The 18,679-nt window shown below is 35.7% G+C and overlaps 1 protein-coding gene across 3 annotated transcripts in view; it reads right to left on the bottom strand.

The window, feature by feature from the left end:
- The window catches only part of RPS6KA3 (ribosomal protein S6 kinase A3), a 96,529-nt gene that overhangs the window by 20,069 nt on the left and 57,781 nt on the right, over positions 1-18,679 (bottom strand). For all 3 annotated transcript variants that reach the window (XM_075539595.1, XM_075539594.1, XM_075539596.1), the window contains 11 exons: positions 16,921-17,002; positions 11,361-11,441; positions 10,467-10,546; positions 9,621-9,727; positions 7,216-7,253; positions 6,688-6,830; positions 5,995-6,065; positions 2,320-2,408; positions 2,106-2,170; positions 1,926-2,028; positions 24-148 (listed from right to left, as the gene is read on the bottom strand). In XM_075539595.1, coding sequence (XP_075395710.1) covers positions 24-148; positions 1,926-2,028; positions 2,106-2,170; positions 2,320-2,408; positions 5,995-6,065; positions 6,688-6,830; positions 7,216-7,253; positions 9,621-9,727; positions 10,467-10,546; positions 11,361-11,441; positions 16,921-17,002 — 984 coding nt within the window. The remainder of the gene's footprint in view (positions 1-23; positions 149-1,925; positions 2,029-2,105; positions 2,171-2,319; positions 2,409-5,994; positions 6,066-6,687; positions 6,831-7,215; positions 7,254-9,620; positions 9,728-10,466; positions 10,547-11,360; positions 11,442-16,920; positions 17,003-18,679) is intronic.

Raw genomic sequence — 18,679 nt, forward strand, 5'->3', positions numbered from 1 at the left:
AAAACTATTTAGATATCACTCACCTGAACAATTGAATGCACACCAACTGTCTGCATTGCTTGGCTTTCATCATCTGAAGTGATTGCAACAAAACTAAATCCCCGGAAGAGCTGATGCGCATTAGCACTAGGTGGAATGCCAGGTGAATCTGAAACCAATGAGAGGTTACTAGGATTCCTTTCTCACTTACTCTGAGAATCTACTGTTCAAGTACCTAGTATATAGTTCTAAAAGAACTCATGCATTTGAATCTAACAAACGAATGCATTACTGGGTTATTGTTAGGCTACATTTGTGCTGTCCAGTAGGACATTATGCGAATTTTCCTTATCTATGTCGTATAAGGTGGTCAGTAGCTACATGTGGCTATCTAGTACTTGAAATACTATAGTGTGACTGAGAAATTGAAAATTTAATTAAATTAAGCATGAAATTTAATTTAATTAAACGGTACAACTTAAAATGATAACCTAAGGTTGCTATGGCTGCCAGTTAGGGAGGGGGCTGATCTGTAGCGAATTTAATAGAATGGCATTTAGTCTAATACTCTCAATACTTGGAATGGAAAGATTTAAGTCACAATTCAAAATTTTCTCTATTTAATAAGTCATATGAAGAACATGTTGTGTGGTTCTTAAAATGTATTTGGACATGATGTGTACTAGTATCTAACTGACTGATGTGGATTCCATCAGCAGAGACAAAAATGGAAATTACTCCTAGAGTATCATGTTCACTATAAAAAAGAAAAACATTAAATGTGCTATTCATAAATATAGGTACATTTGGGTACCATAATGTTTATAACCATACGGTAAAGGCTAAAAGCAAGAGCAACAAATCATAGACAAATCTTAAAGATATACTCAAAATATAGAGTTCATTTAAAAAATCAGATTAATATTCTCAGCCTATGTATTGTTCAGTGGCTTTTAAATCAGTGTGATTTATACTGTCATGGATCACTGAGGTGCTGAAAATAAAAGTGTTCTAGCCTGGGCTTTTTCCTTAAAAAAGATCAATTGAACTGAGAAGCAAAGTAAAATATCATCATATGTATTCATTGCTATGTATATGGTAGGTCATGAAGTTTTTTGTTTATGTATTGGTCTAAAACTAATACTTCATACAAATTGTGAAGACGGGCAGAAAAGCCTTCTTATAGCAAGATGTAAATGATATCATCAAGTTTCAGTCAAATATATGCAACCATTTCTTTACTTGTGAATAATAAACCTGGACTTTGTTGTACCTAAACGGGGGCATTCAAGGGCCAAACAGAGTGGATATGTGCACCCACCACTACGGACAAACACCCAACTGTAGGCTGCAATAGAATTAATTCAAAGAAAATTGTTTTTTCCCCTGTAAGTCTCTACTTCATGCAATTTGAGGATCAAGCATGCCACAGGATATGATTCATTTTGAAGCCATCATATCTCATAAAATGTTCAAGGTATGTTTGGGACTTGACTTTTACAAGTACTTTCCAAATACCACCTGTAATTAGAGTTTTAAAGAGCACTATTTATACTGGAGTGTATACTGTATAAAAATAGCTACAGGCAAATAAATGTGTATTTTTCCTAGATAAATTGTTTAAGAACATCTATTGGATTTATAAGTAGATGTGAAACCATGGGATTGAAATGCAGAAAGGTGCCTTCATATAATAAGTTTACCCACACAAACAAGGGGAAAAAAGGTACAGCAAAATTTGCTAAAAGGTTTAATTAGCATCTTGATGGTTAGAAAACATTGGGAAAAAACCTGCCAACTTTCAAATTATTATGGCACAAAGTATGATTAAGAATGTTAAGTTGGCAAGGATATAAATTTCTTGGAAAAGATCTTTTTATATTTTACACAAAAACAGATTTTTTTCTTATATATGAGTGTTTATCGGTTGTGTGATTTCTCTTTACCTTTTGGAGTTTTTGCAGTAAATTCAGGATCAAAATAGAATGTATCTTCAGGTCTACCAGTGGCAGGCTTAAAAGGTGGATGAATTTCTCTTCGGTACAATTTCTGGAAACAACGAGAGCGACTTGAACTTGTATTAAATATGATAAAATACACCAGGCAAGTTTTCAGGCTATACTTACATTCCAATCTATTGTTGAGAAAAATGAATGTCTTTTAATTTCTTCAACTCCATCTGGTCCTGCACCTACCAAAGGTTAAGGAGTTGTTATACTAATGGAAGTTTTATTTTACTATTTTATAATCCCATAACAACAAAAAAACATCTACCACAGCTCCTTGCCCTGTTCCCCTAACCCTCAAACACAGACCACAAAAACAGATTCAAATATTTACCTAGTCTATTAGCAGGATTTCGCTTGAAAAGCATTCGTAAAAGACTCTGGGCTTCAGGACTCAAAAACTGTGGCATTCCAAGTTTGGCCCTAGATAATATAACCACATAAGAATTTTAATTTTGGGAGGCATCTAAGTTTTTATTTAAAATTAAACTGTTTGTTAATTCTAGATTCATTCCTACTTGTAACAAATAGCAGAACAACCTTATACCCTTTATACGATTTCCCCCAATAGTTAACAGCTTACAAAATGATAGTACCGTAAGTTCATTCAGGCAGCCCAAGTTTTCCTCGTGTGTGCTTAATTCTATGCAATTTTACCATATCTGTAGGTTCCTGTTATCACCAATTAAGAGAATGAAAAGTTAAGATAGCTAAGACAATGACCACAACTCTCACCTCCTTGCCCGGTTGTCAAGTTTTAACTGCACTATGCACATAAAACAGGAAAGAAGTTAGAAAGACTGTGACAGGCTGTGTCAGCCACACCATCATTGCTATTTAGTCCAATCATTCTACTACCCCCCCCCAACGTCTGCTTTAACAAGCACGATGTCTTATAAAGGGACATGTTCAAAGTACATCCTGGCTTCTTCCAAGGTAGATTTGTCTGTCCTCTTGGTGGCACGTGGCATATTCAATTTTCTTCACCACACCCTAACGCAAGACATCAATGATTACTTAGTTCTTATTCCCTGTCCAATTTCTGCACGTGTATAAAGGGATTGAAAATACCACAGCTTGGGCTAGGTGTGTACCTTAGTAATCAAGGCACTATCTTGGCTTTTTAATACTTCAAAGAGGTCTTAATTTATGGTAGCCAAGAATCTGTTCTTCATTTCTATCATGTACAGGTTTTATGTGTGAACATCTAATAGAATTTTAGGCCATTATCTTATGAACTCTTTCATTTTGATAATTTTCTGAGGAATATTAGTTTGAGAATAAGAGCATCTTAATCTTAGCTCTAGTTGCTATTTGACAATTGGGAAATGTCAATCTTGTGTGACTACTACGACATGAAGTAAGGGGATTGACTGGGTGTTGGGCTTCCAAATTATATATAACATTGGAACTCTTTTCTCCTAGACAGTTTATGGAAGTTCAATATTTAAAACTGCAAAAATGACAAAGGCTATATATTCCTATTTATCTTCCCATTCCCTTTAATAACCCGCGCAGGGAAGAGGAGCAGGTGGGAAAGCAGTGTGTGGATTATCTGTGAATCTGTGTCACACAGTCTGAAAATCCCTGGCCTGGATGCTTTTGAAGTTTGGTTTCTTTTCCCCAAATTACAGAAACCCAAACTCTTGAAAACCATTTTAAGGTAGAAAAATTGCATTAGTTTTTAATTTCATGAACTTTTTGAATAATATTATATAAAACAGTAAATAATATCGTAAGTATTGTAAATAACAGTGGGGAAAAGGCTATCTCGTAAATGCAGCCATTAATTATTCAGAGAGTGGTTACTGAGCTAATGTGCAAGCCTGGTGAGTGCTGCGGGACTAGATAGCCTCCTGTGGCTCAGTAGCGAAGATGGATATGTACAGAGGTAATAGTGTACCATTAAAAAGTATAAATTTAGAAAGACAAAAAGCAAAGTCTAGTCAATTCTGATTCAAAGCAACCCTATGTAGGGTGAGTTGCTGAGACTTTGAGGGAGATGAAAGTCACCAGTGTTCCACATAGCATCAATACTTTGTACCCTCAATTTATTGAAACTGCTTACACAGCTTATTTCTTTTGCTTACCCAACTATATAGACAGTCTCCAGGTTATGAACAAAATCTGCCAACCCCTAACTAAAATCCAACTCACTGCCACCGAGTCAATTTTGACCCTAGATGGCAAACACTTGAGAAGGTAAATACTAGAACAGACAGTCTCATCTTTCTTCCAAGGAGCCCAGGGTGGGTTTGAACTGCCCATTACAGACCAATCAACGCTATCGCATAGTGCTGACAGGGCTTATTAAAACAGGTGCAAACCCCCCCCCCCAAAAAAAAGCAGATGTATATGGTTCTTCTTAAGCCCGTCTTTAGTGGAAGAGAAAGCTTAAAAGCTTTTCAATGATTTACAGGGGGGCTGGATTAATTGTTTCAAAACAAAGCTTCAAACGTGTCCTTCCAAGTTCAGACATGGCTGGTATTCAGCAATGGCAGTGCCATGCTCAAAGACTACATGCTGCTTTGAATGTGTGAGTCTCCAAAGTCTTGCCAATAATATCAAATATCATGCATCAGCTCCTGAAAGGGCTCACTAGGCATCTTCTAAAAGTCTCTCATCCCAGGGCCTAAAATTGTAATCTTCTACACTTGATCTTAGCCAAAAGGCCGAGAAGTGATCAAACTGTAATTTTTCACTCTGTATTATAAGTGGTGAATTAGCCAAAGTGTCAAACTTCAGTTCTGTTTCTGTTTTGCGGCTTTGGCTACAACAGAACTGGTGTGAGGCTGAGCATTAAAGGGCAATTCGTTTTCTCAACTTGGATGGATGGACTGCCTACACTGATTGATAAGACCAGGGGTGTCAAACTGGCGGCCCATGGGCTGCATGCGGCCCCTGAGGTAAATTTTTGTGGCCCACGATGCTCTGAAATAATATGAAAATAGAAAAAAAATTGTTATGAAGAAAATAGCGCATTAGGGAGATCGAGGCAATACCACACACACAATTCCCTCATTAACCCTTTAACCACTGAGGACGAGTATACATGTGGCCCAGTGCCTTTCCCGGGGGCCTGTGGACATGTATATAAGCGCTGACTCAGTTCTGGTGATGTTTGGAAGTGATATGTCTGCCACTCTGTTTCCCGTAATGTAAACAGATCCCAACAGCGAAAAGGTTAAAAAGAGCACTCTGGGCTGTGCTGTTATGAATCATACCTAGTGGCAGCGCTAGTTAACATTTTTAGAGGGAGCCATTATGATTATGCATCATGTTTGTCAGCTGTCCAACATTTTGTGTTTTTTTATTAGTTACTTTGTTATATTTTCCAGTCACAACATAAGAGGTAAGTGAAAACTAGTAGGAGGAAATCACTGGCAATTTTCAGGTAAAAAAGAATAATTTTAGTTTTATAAATACATTAAATAAATGTTTAAATCAAAGCAATTATATAGTATTTTAATTATCCTATCCATATTCCTGAATCCTCACTTCAAAATATAAATTTAACAAAATTTGTAAATGTGATATGACCCACATGAATCTTGCCTGTTGCACCAAATGGCCCGCGTTTTAAGTGAGTTTGACCCCTCTGGCTAAAACTATGTGAACAGAAGTAAAATAATGGGCATCCTTGTCACATTCCCAATCTCAAAAGCAAAGCTTTCAGTAATCAGCCAGTAACAAAAAGATAACCACAGTACAGGTAATCCGTGATATATAACATTTCCAAGTTCAAGTAAGTCAAACTTACAGCCAATTTTGGAGAGTGCATCTTATCAATAGTAATCTGTACTATATATACTGTTGTAGAGCACAATTTGCTAAGGGAATCAAATCTGAAGTTTGAATGTAATGTAAACTTGCCAAAGAACAAAATGATATATTTGATTTATGAAGATGTCATTGGAATAGAACCACATCTTAAGTCCAGGACGACTTGTCTGTCGTATACCACTGTATTTTTCAATATTCCTGAAAACACAAATAAGGGAATACTTACTTCAGAATCATAGTCATTGTTTCTTTTCTATCTTTTCCTTGGAAAGGTAGGGTGCCAGTGAGCATTTCAAACTAAAAGGCAAAATAATGCTGTTAGCCATGAAGGATAAAATTGTAAAGGCTAGAAGGTTAAAAAAAAATAACCGTAATTAGTAGCAAATCTGGAGACATTACATAATACAAGTGATTTATACTTCTGCCATATATATCCATTGCTGACAAATGAACTAGTTATTTTTCAGGAAACATCTTTTTAAATGACAAATGTGCCAGTTTCAAATGGATTTATTTTTAAGATTTATTTTGTCAGCTGTCCAACATTTTTTGTTCTTTTTCTTTTTTATTTTGTGTTCTTTATTAGTTACTTTGTTATATTTTCCAGTCACAACAGAAGAGGTAAGTGCAATAACTTTAAGAATACCTATTTAAGAATACCGTTCTGTATCAATTTCTCGCAAAGAGTAAAAACTGTTAATGATTAGATTACTATTATTTGCAGAAAGTCTAGGGTGGCATATTTATGATTTTTCAAATTAGGACACAATGGAAGTAGCTAGTGTGCTCCACAGTCCCTTTACACTCAATGTTATGATTTTCTCTTAGATATGCAGTATGAAAATATCAATTCACTGGTGATTCTCATTTAGCAAGCAAAACAAGATCAAACCAAAGGAAGATGAAACCCAAAGCTTACCATCAACACACCGAAAGACCACCAATCAGCACTCTGAGTATGACCACGACGATTAACCACTTCTGGAGCCATATATTCCACAGTTCCACAAAAAGAATAAGCCTTCTTTTCATGGTCAATAGACTCCTTACTTAGGCCAAAATCTGCCAAGATAAAAATGGAATTCATTAAATATACTGTAATTACTCACACATGTCAATTTTAAACTTTTGGGTTCCTACATTAACATAATTGCGTAAAGATTTTAATCCAAGTTTTAATGGAAACAATCAACTACTGACTATTTATACCAGCATCAACCATGAAAGGAAATTCCATAGGGACAGAAATATGTTTTTAAAATGAGAACTTGGTAGGGAGGGAAAAAAAGGAGCTGATCGCAAGGGCTTAATGGAAAGTAAATGTTTAGAAAAAAACAATGGCAATATATGTACTAATGTGTCGGATACAATTGATGTATGGATCATAACGAGTTGTAAGAGCCTCCAATAAAACGATCTAAATTAGAAACAAAATGAGGACTTTTACCTGTTAACTTGATGTGACCTTCTTCATCAAGAAGTATGCTAAATGAAAACAAAGTCATAAAAATCTTTTAACACCAATAAACAGAAACTTAGGGAAGCTGAAATTGAAATTTTCCTGAAAGCATTCTAATATATCATTTCAGGCTCAATGTGTGAAAGCAAAGGTAAAGGGGGGAAAGATTCATTGTCTGAATGAACTAATGAATACTAAAACCAGACCCAAACCCACTGAGGGCAAGATGAAGTGAACTCATAATGACCTTGTTGGACAGATTAGCCCCAGCCCACAGGGACTTCATTACTGTACATCTTTAAAGGAACAGGCGGCCACACCTTTCTCATGTGGAATGGTTGAGGGGCTCAAACCACCAGCCACTTAATAGGCAGTTGAAGGCTTAACCACTGACCCATCAAATAAGAACACCTTTTGGACATACAGTAAATCTGTGTAAAAGTCAAACTTTTATAGTCACAGGTAGTTGAGAAGCATTTGAAAAAGAACCCCCAAACCCTATGCTTTTCAAAGCTGATCTTTCTAGTGTCTTTCAATAGACATGGCCTAATTCTTAGTGTTTGCTCACAATAGAAAGGGCCCATAAAATGAAGTCAAAGTCATTGGTCTTCATTCTCTTGGTCATTTGACCTAGTTTTCCTCCTGACAAAACCTACACAATTCTCCCCAACACATTCCCTACCTTTCTCACCGCTTTTCACTGACTCATGCCTTTACATTTATCAAGTGTTTTATCTGAGCTCCTAGAAGGTTGTGCTCTCTCTTATCTGCTTTTTAGCTCAGTGTCTGGTAGAGCACTGACAAAAAGAATGATTTTTCAGAATGAATACTTGAGGTTCCTCCCAGGGAGGTCGGGACAAAGTGCATATAAAAGGAATTACTCAATGGTGGAAACCATCTTCTTTTGTCATGAAAATATTACCCTCAAATTATTCATTTAGTTTGAAGGGGAAAAAAAAAGAAAAGCAGCTATGTCTAATTTTTTTTTTCTTTGAAGGACTATATGCTTGAACATTTAATCCCACCAGGAACTAGATTTTATGTCATGGTAGTTAGACATTGGGAAAACAGTGAGGAAAAAGCCAGTAATTTTCTGAGGTATAAAACAATACCATAACATTCATACAAAACAAAATAGAAAACAAAGACGTGTGAAAGAACACTTTCTACACAATTAATGAACTAGACACAAAAAGATCTCTTTTACTTTCTGTGGCAGTATAGAATGAACATTCAGCATGTAATAACTTTAAATAGACAATTTTAAAAGGTGATGGTTCCATAACTCTGAACATATGAAAAATTACTGAACTATATACATTTAAACTGGTTAAACTGTGAAAGATACCAGAGTGAAACTGTTCAAAATTTTATTACAAAAATACAGTTTTTGTTTATATCCTAAAAAAAGAAAAATGATTTTTATGCCATACTGGTAGATAGAGAATTCTGACATTAAAACAGATGTGTACAATTTTTAGAGTCAGATTAGTTCTTTAGTAATTAGACAGATATTGACAGTATCAGTTAACTGAAAATTGATAGTGCCTTAATACTGACATTAACTGAAGCTCAACTTCCACTTAACATTGGAACTACGTGAGATAAAATTTTTAATAAATGTTGTGGGGTGAGGTGGTAAGCTAGCGCTACACTATTCCAGCCTATCAAAAATTTTCTAGATTAAAGTGAAAAAAAGGGCAGATAACAAATATAAAATCATGAGATATAGGAAGCCTTGCCAAGAATAGAGGTCACAGAAGAAATCTTAAGAGTGATGGACATCAACTAGAAAAAAAAAGTGGGGGGGGGGGGAAACCTGAGACAAACCCTACTAAAACAAAAATCAGAAAATCAGGAAAAGATACAGGATGATTTCATTTCTTACTTGGTAAAGAAAATCAAAAGTCACTACACAATCAAGTCAATTCTGACTCATAGCCACCCTACAGGGCAGGGTGAAACAGCCTCTGTGGATTTCCATTCTTCATGGGAATAAGCCTCATCTTTCTCCCATGGAGCCGCTGGTGGTTTCAAACTGCTGACCTTGTAAAAATAGCAGCCCAAAGGTTTCTTATCCACCAACAGAAAACAATGCCATCTTAAAAGACAAATGGGTTGAAACAACAACAACAACAACAAAAGACGAATGGGTAAAGGCCGTGAATAGAAATATACAAATTACCAATAAACATATAAACATGCATTTTTAACCTCATTTAAAAAATGAATGAAAATAAGCAAGATAACAGAAATTGAAAATTGTATGCAGATACATAGTGTCAGCAGAGGTCCTCTAACAAAAACCTTGTGTAAGTTTTATGAAATATTTATTACCTGCTAAATAATCATATTCAACTAACTGCAGTCAAAATAATAGTAAGATTTCTTACTTTTCTGGTTTCAGGTCTCTATAGATTATTCCCAGGCTATGTAGATGGTCTAAAGCAAGTGCAAGTTCAGCCAAGTAGAATTTGACATCTTCTTCTGTGAACATCACCTAAAATAAAACATCCATTTTTTCTGTGTTTATTTAGGATTTGTGATTAGAGGACCACCATAGGCGTTTAAAAACTAAAATATATCATAAGCATGATTGTTATATTTAGTTTCTACTATTTACTTAGGAAATTGAAATGTGAAAAACTGACTATCAGTCAACTATTAAATATTAACTATGTACAGTGGGGAAATAATTTTACATTTTAAATAACAAATCATATTTGGCTTGTTCCATTTTGTGGCACCAAAGTATCATTTTAGAAATGAAAAGTGGTATTTAAAACGTACGCTAGCAGAAAGAAAATGTTTTGAAAACGATGGCAACATATGTACAAATGTTTTATGATTGATGTATGGATTGTTATAAGAGCTGTAAAAGCCCCCCAAAATGATTTATTAATAATTTTAAAACATCATTCAAAATTTAGTGAAAAATACTGAATTAAAAAATCATGAAAATTAAAAAAAAGTACATTGATTTTTCGCTATTAATTGTTAACAGGATACCTTGTTACTGCTTGAGAAAACTAGAAGCAGGGCTAAGGCAAAGGTAGTTGTCAATTTAAAGTCCTGCTTCCAGAATAAATGAAAAAGTTAGAACATTTTGCCCCTGATTCAATAACTTAAGAATCTTGTGGTGCTAGAGAAAATACAGTAACTACAATATTGAAATTTAACAAACCTTTAGATGGAACAGAGTCATTTAAAGAGATTAAAAATAGACAATAATTATATACCTCTTTGGATAAGCGTGTAAACAAATCTCCTCCCCTGAGAAAATCCAAAATAAGATACAGCTTCCCTTCAGTTTGAAAAGCTGAATGAAAAAATGAACATTTCCATTTAATTCCTGAATTTCATGGTTTTAGGCTTACACGTGGTCAACTCATTCACAAATATATAACTGCTAGTAAATTACTGCTTATGGTATAGACACAAACTCATTCCATTCAGCAGGAACCCTCCAACACCGCATTTAACATTTCCCTTAGTAGCTAAGTGGAAATGTTAAATGCAGTGTTTCTTATTATGGAATCATTAGAACATCTGCTGGATTTTTCTTTAGACAAGAGTCTCTAAGTAACCTAAGATTCTAGTTCATGTGACCAATGAGGAAAACTCCAAGAGAAAATCTTAATATCATGCAGTAAAATACAAGAACACTACACTATGAGTAAATCATGAGGGCTCCTTGTATTTAAGTACACCCGACTAGGAATTACGGAGACTTCAAGCACTGAGAAAGAAAGACTAGGTTTTGAGGAAAAGGAAGGAAGGGAATTTTTATCTATGGCTCTTTCTTGCTTTAAAGTTGTGTTACTACACATGGACTATTAAAGTGCTGCCACATTCTTAATAAAATGCATTATTATTACCTGTTCCTATGGAAACTACTCACAAATTATAATATATATTTAAATATATAAATAAAATGCTTAAACGAAAAGTAAGTTAAGCACAATAAAATCTTTTAGAGTTTGTCTAAAAAGCTCTAGTTTAATTTATGCCGTGACTATGTATATCTGCTAAACTCCTCTGAATATAAGCACATGTGTTTATATACATTAGTACATTTGCATGCATCTAGGAGTTGGGGATAAGGTCAAGGACTGAGGTGGTTCCTAACTTACCATAATGCAACTTGACAATAAAAGGATGATTAACTTCTACCAAGATATCACGCTCCATTTTTGTCCGAACACGGTCTCGAACTATAAAACATTGCACAAATTGCTACATTACAATGAAATTCTGAGAAATTGTTTCTGGTACTATTTAAAATGAGATTTTGGTAATATGAATAAAAAGGTGAATGTGTCCAAATTATTACTGAGGTACCTTCAAAAATTAACATCTCTCCTGTTATACATTGAAAAGACACTGTACATATTTATAAAATCTGTACTTGAAAAAAGAAGACTACTATGTTGATTTAAAATCAACTTTAAAAGTATTTTCAGTTATAAAATAAGGCAAAAACCAACACAACAAACCCCAAACTTTTGACACTTCTAGCAACCCTACCAACTCAATTAAACAAACATTCATTCATTAATCTATAGAACATGGCTGTTTTGAGGAAGCTAAAGATACTGTGGTACAACTGAAGGAGCAAAGGCATTTTCGATTAAAAAGATTTCGATTCAGACCTACAAAATTTTGACCAAGTTCCTTATTTAAATGTGAGCCTCAGTAACTTCTTGTGGATAAAATGGGGAGGAAGGCGCACAATCATTAAGGAGACTGGTATGTAAGGGGTAGTCAATGAAAATTTAGCTGTCATTATTCGTGTCCCTATATCATATAAAGGAACAGCCCTGGTGGTGTAATGGTTACACTTTGGGCTGCTAACCATTAGGTAACCAGCTTGAAATCAGCAGATGCTCTTCAGGAGAAAGACGAGGTTTTCTAATCCTATAAAGGGGTTACAGTCTCGGAAAGTCTTAAGGGAAGTTCTATCTAGCCCTTAGTAATAAATAACTGCCCCTTCCTCCATCTCCCTCCTCCAATGATAACTACTAGGAAATGCTTGTTACGTGAAATAGATGTTGGTTTCATCTTTGGGGTATTGTGGGCAATGCGGCTTTCAATTCTTTGAGGTCCATTCCTAGGAATGGAAGTGGCTGGACCTACGGTGTTGCTAAAATGATCTTTTTGAAGAACCACACAATTGTTTTCCATTATAGTTGCTCTGTGTTCCATTTCCATGAGCAACACGAGGGTTCCAGTTTGTCTACATGCTTGCCAATATTTATTGTTTGCTATTTTTCTAAGAGTCAGGTTAGCAGATGTGAAAAGTTAACTAATTGTGGTTTTGATTTATAGCTCCCTAATGAATAGGGATATTGAGCATCTATTTTTTCATGTGTTTGTTGGCGATTTATGCATTTTAATCTACTTAGGTTAGTATGCATATAAATGAAATTCATCTCCAAGGTCTGCTGACCACTGTGCTCTATATAGTACCAATGGATGATGATTTTTGGAAGCAGATCTCTGTGGTTTTACTGAGAAAGACCTTTAGGTGACCTGCTGCCCACACAATTTTGCGTTGTGATCTTATTATCTGGAAGCTGTCCTTTAAATATCTACCTCTCTCCAAAGGTGTACAAAGCCTAAGGAAATTTTCTGTTTAAAAATCGTCATCTGATCATTAACAATATGTATAATTTGGGACCATTTACTTTAGATTATGACGATATATTGAGACAGATTTACTCCCAACATTTCCTTATATGTTAACGTTCACGAGACCTTGTTTAATTAAAAATGAGCAGTGAAATTTACACACTCAAGAATTCCTTCACTTTTTTTGAGGTATGATTGTATACAAATTCTAATCTGGTTTCTTTTGCTTATGTAAGAGTGACAAATATAAATCATCCTACACTCAGGAATTTTGATTAGTATATACTGGTTCAGTAGAAGGCATACTTTGTATTGGTTATACTCTTAAGTACTAAAATAGAATTTGTTAATACTGACTCATGCTGGCAAAATAGCGACATTCTTCTGAAACAAATTTTCTTATATGAAAGTTACTAGAATGAGTGTGATGAAGGGAAATGCTACACACGAATGTTTCTAGGATTATGTATTAAGAAATTGTTTCAAGCATCAGTTTACAAAAATCACTTAGGCTCGTATGTAGGAAAAAATTTTCTGTAAACTCAACCAAACATTATTGACCTCATTTACTGTATGAATAGGTACCTAGAAATATCTCTGACGAGAGGTCTGGAGATCTACTTGAAAAAAAAAAATCAATTAAAACCCCTGGATCACAGTTCTGCTGACATAGGTCATAAGATGGAAATGAGTCAATGGAATCTGGTTAGTTAGGTTGGATTATTGTATTAATACTCCCTAAACCCACCTGAAGTCCACTGTCATTGAGGAAATTCTGACTCTTAGTGAACCCATGTAAGGTTTCTGAGACTGTAAATCTTTATGGCAGCAGATAGCCCCACAGGGGCTGGTAAGGTTTAAAACTGTCTTGCGGTTAGCAAAACAATGCTCAGCCCATAGCACCCTTATGAATGGAGTTTTATAAAAACGGACCAGACGAGATCAGGAATGTGGAGCTGATACCAAGGGCTCAAGCAGAAAGCAAATGTTTTGAGAATGATGAGGACAACAAATGTACAACAATGGACGTATGTATAGATTGTGATAAGAGTTGTATGAGCTCCCAATAAAATGATTAAAGAAAAAAAGAGGAGCTGATACCAAGGGCCCAGGTTGAAAATGTTTTGGAAATGATGATGGCAACATATGTACAAATATGCTCGATACAATTGATGTATGGAATGTTTTAAGCCCCCAATAAAATGATTTAAAAGAAAAAAAGGTAGGGGACAGACACTGAGAGTCACACATACAAGAAAGAAACAAAGTGTGGGGCCCTCTACCAGGAAAGAAATGCCCTTATTATATGAATACGAAAACTTAAAAAACAAAAAATATCTCTGACCTAATTGAATTATGGATTGTTATATCTGTGTGGACTCCCTATACATGTGTGGACTTCCTATAAAGAAAAGGCATTTGTTAAATAAAAAATGCTTTGTTCTTTTTTGTAATTCCAAATATATTCACAAGGACAGGAAAGAATTTGAAGAAAAAGGTAAGTGACAACTAACATACCAGACAAAAGACAGCTAACTAAAACGAGGGAAGACTAAAAGATTCCGTAGGTGCTAACGTAAAAAACAAGGCCTCTTCAACAAATGAACTACAAAGAAAAAACAACTGAGTTTCAGTTAACAGTGGTGTTATTACGGTTGGTGCCACCCAGTATGGCAACTCAGTGTCCTCCTCATACCCTGCTTTTTTGCAGCTTCCCCCTCTCCCATTGGCCAGGGCCCTCTTCTTGCTGGTGACTACAGGGATGAGACGAGTGTGTGGGGCATGTTCATATACTATCACACTGAGCGCCGATGGTTGACAGCAATTCTATTGAGGCCACAGCTTTGGCAGCTTTCCCCCTGGGACAACTGTTCGCTATTTAGGACCCTGGAATTATTGTGGTGTCTTAGTTCTCATCTTTTCACACTCCAGGTGATGCTGGAGGGATAGCAGTTATCAGTATCCTGACTCAAGCACACTGGAAGGAAAAAAGGAAATAGAAACGTTGAGGAGCAATATTCAAATTTTTTGGCTTAATTAAGTATAGAGTAGTAGTATCTCTTTTAATAGTCTTTGTAAGGGGCTGTGGTGGAACAGGGAGTTTACATGTTGGACTACCAACCACAAACTTCGGAGTTTGAACCCATCAACTGCTCCACAGGAGAAAGATGAGGCAAGGCAGGACAGAAGACAGTTGACAAAATTTTCAGTGGAGGAAAAAAAGGAAGATAAAATGGAAAATCAACAACAACATCCCTATTCACTGCCATTAAGTCAATTCTAATTCATGGTGACTCTATAGGGCAGCAGTTCTCAACCTGTGGATCGTGACACCTTTGGGGGTCAAAAGGCCCTTTCACAGGGGTCGCCTAAGACCATATTTCCGATGGTCTTAGGAACCGAGACACTGCTCCTCTATGTCTCCAGGTGGGTCTGCCCACATGCAGGTACACCCACATACGGGGTCACCACAACATGAGGAACAGTATTAAAGAGTTGTGGCATTAAGAAGGTTGAGAACCACTGCACAGGGCAAGGTAGAACTGCCCATGCGGGTTTCCGAGGCTGTTAATCTAATCTATCTTGCTTAAACAGAAGGTCATGGAAGGCTCAGATGGGAAGGCAGGAACTCTTTACTACTAAGATGAAGAAAACTTGTGGTTTCAAACTGCTGATCTCGTGGGTTTGCAGGCCAGCATGTAACCATTATGACACCAGGGCTCTTTAAAAAAAGTGGGGGAGGTGGGAGGGAGAGAAACAGGGAAATTATGTAACAATCCTGGATTTCAACCATATCCAGAGAACAAAAGTTATGAAGTGGAAAGGAAAAGAGAGATGACTCCCAAATTGAAAAAAAATGTTTCTAGACTGAAAGTCACCACACCTGGTACCTGGTAGGATGAACTGTTTTTAAATCCAAGAGAAAGTTTTAGAATACTAGGAATTAAGAGCAGATTCTAAAAACTTCCAAAAGGGAAAGATAGCTCAAGCACAAAGGCTTGGGAATCAAATAGTAATACAATTTTTTATAGGAGCAATTGCATCAGCACACCTGAGAAGAACATATTTCTCATCTGGAACTTTACACCTAGCCAAATTGCAGATGGAATATCACAACACACTCACATTGAACTGACACTCTCTGGGGTACAAGATGTGTTGCACTAAATCTAGAAAGTGCTAGAGAAAAACAAATCAGAACCAGAATTCTGCCAAAGAGGAACGAGTCTAGGGAAAGTGACTTTTGCATATACTTTGGCTCAGCTAGATACAATTTTTTATAAAACTATATTAAAGAAAATAGCACTGAGAGAACAAGAAAATGGAAACTATGTAGGTGGTAGCGTCAGAGGTCTGAATCTTCATTTTCTGTCTCAGGAAGTTAATAGATTGTCTTTAAATGCAATCAATCAAGGAATTAAATATAAGCACATTGGATTTGAAAGTAAATGGCAGACATAGCAGAAGAGATGAAAGTCATTACCCTTGAGGTCAAGGACTGGGCGAGGGAGGAGAGTAACATAGACTGTTTTATTACTTTGATGACGATAAGAAATTATTCAGCAGGCTACAATTCTAATTCAAATTAAAACACAATTTTAATTCAAGTATTTTCCCAGGGAGTTAAACATTGGACTGCTTAAAGAAAGATCAGCAGTTTGGATCCACCAGCTATTCCACAGGAGAAAGATGATTTGTAGAGATGGTAATATCCTTAGAATAAAAGCTATTTTCATCCACTAATTCACTAAGTTTATAAAGCATTAAAATAATTAATTCGAAGACAAAAATATTGGTATGTCAAAACTCCATTTGCCTAAAGCCTAAGAAGAATTTGTAATAGTGATTTCATAACACGACAATTTATTTTCTCACTAATCATATGATTCAAAGTCCAACAGGAAATATTTAATACAAGAAAGTCTACACTTAAGACAGTAAGTACAAGGAACTGGTTCAGACTGCATGTAAACAGCCTAGGAGTCATATGAGATCTACGAAGATCTTTCAGTTCATTTATGGGGCAGATATATGACAATTTGATAAGGAAGTCACACATACCTTTTAATGTGGCTTTCTTCAATACTTTCATGGCGTAAAGCTGTCTAGCATCAGAGCCAGAGATTTTTTTAACTAAGAAAACCTGTATGAAATGTAAGAAAAAAGTAAGTTTTATAAGGCATCACAGACCCCTGCTCTATATGTACCAGATAGATTCTGATACATGAGAGAATGTTTATTTCCCTTAGAATATATCAGTTATACAGAAAAGGGAATAGAAATAATGGTTACAACTTGGGGTGAAAGTGTAAGTGAATTTTCCCCCCTGTTGGCTGTCAATTCCTAAGTAGCATGTAACAATGTAACAAAAATTCAGAGGGGTGGTGGTGGTTGTGTGTGTGTGTGTGTGTGTGCATTTTGAGCTATGTAGATGGTGAGAAGGTGGTGATGACGTCCACAAAAGGAAATTTTTTCTCAGTGCATGAAAATTGTTACATAGGAATAGATTCCCCTGGATTGTAATTTTCAGTTGCTGCAGTTCTTTATTAATGAAAGGTCTTTTTCTAGAGATAAAATGGCAATATAAATGTGTCACTGGTAGGCAGAACACGCTAAAAGTACATTTATTGTCATATTTAATGTCACAAGCCATAGCCACTAACACCATTTTAAAACCAAATGATCACATGTACCTAAGATATGAGGAAGACAATCCCAAGATATGTTGTGGAACAAGTGGAGTTTTCAAACGGTTTTATCTGCTTTCAAAATATAGTGAAGTATAAAATGTCAAAAGAAACAAGACACTGAGAGAAGCACAAACGTTAAAGGCAAAAAATAGAATTACCATTATATCCACAATCCTGAAGCAAGGAAGCAGAGACAGACACTAAAGCTGAACAAGGTGAATGGGATTACACCTAAGAATCTACTTTTATACAGGTTTGACAAGGGATACCTATGTTTTTATATGCTCAAAAAATCCGTGAATATTGTAAGGTATATAAAGGGGCTTCAAAACATTTGGAGAAAAATGGAATTAAAAGATGAGCTTTCCCCCACCAACTTTCTGAAAGCCCACCACCCTGGTAGCAAAGTTATAAAGACTTTTTAGCTATAACTCAAGACCTTGAGGGAGTGAGTTTTAGGAGGTCATTCAAGTCAATTAGCTTAAAATTTTCCACAAAGAATGGGAGAAATATGTGGAAACAAAAGTCAAAATCATAAAGCTCAGGCTTACTGGTCTGATAAAGGCTGGTGTATGGCCCCTAGACACTGCGATCTTCAGGCTTCCAAGATTGAACAGTAACACCAGGAAAGCATACTCTCCTTAGATAAACCAACCATTCTGAATCAAAAAGGCAACATTTAAATTAGAGGCAGGAATTAAATTTAGAAGACAGGAAGGGTTAGTAAAGAAGGGCAGAAGGAAATGAGAAACACAGTAGGAGATGGGAAGAAGGATTGTGGGGCTTGCAATAAATGTCATAAAACAAAAAGTGTAGGAATTACTAAATGGAAAACCAATTGCTTTGTGAACTTTCACACTAATCAGTAAAAAAATAAAAATGTAAGATTATGGTAACTGAATAAACTCTGGGCTAAACCATTCATAATCATACTATAGTATGGCTAATAAAAAAGTATCGATGAATCTGTTCTATGCACTGATCATTAATTTAATAATCTTTGCTTCCAAACCTTTAAACAGACCTGCTAAATGGATATGAATTTCAACTCTCCCCTACCCATTTTGTTAGTGTGCTGGCACACACAGGTAATCACTATCAAGAATTAGTTTTAGGATTAGCTCTTCATT

This window comes from Tenrec ecaudatus, chromosome X, assembly GCF_050624435.1.
Source record: "Tenrec ecaudatus isolate mTenEca1 chromosome X, mTenEca1.hap1, whole genome shotgun sequence".
In the NCBI taxonomy this organism is placed as follows: Eukaryota; Metazoa; Chordata; class Mammalia; order Afrosoricida; family Tenrecidae; genus Tenrec; species Tenrec ecaudatus.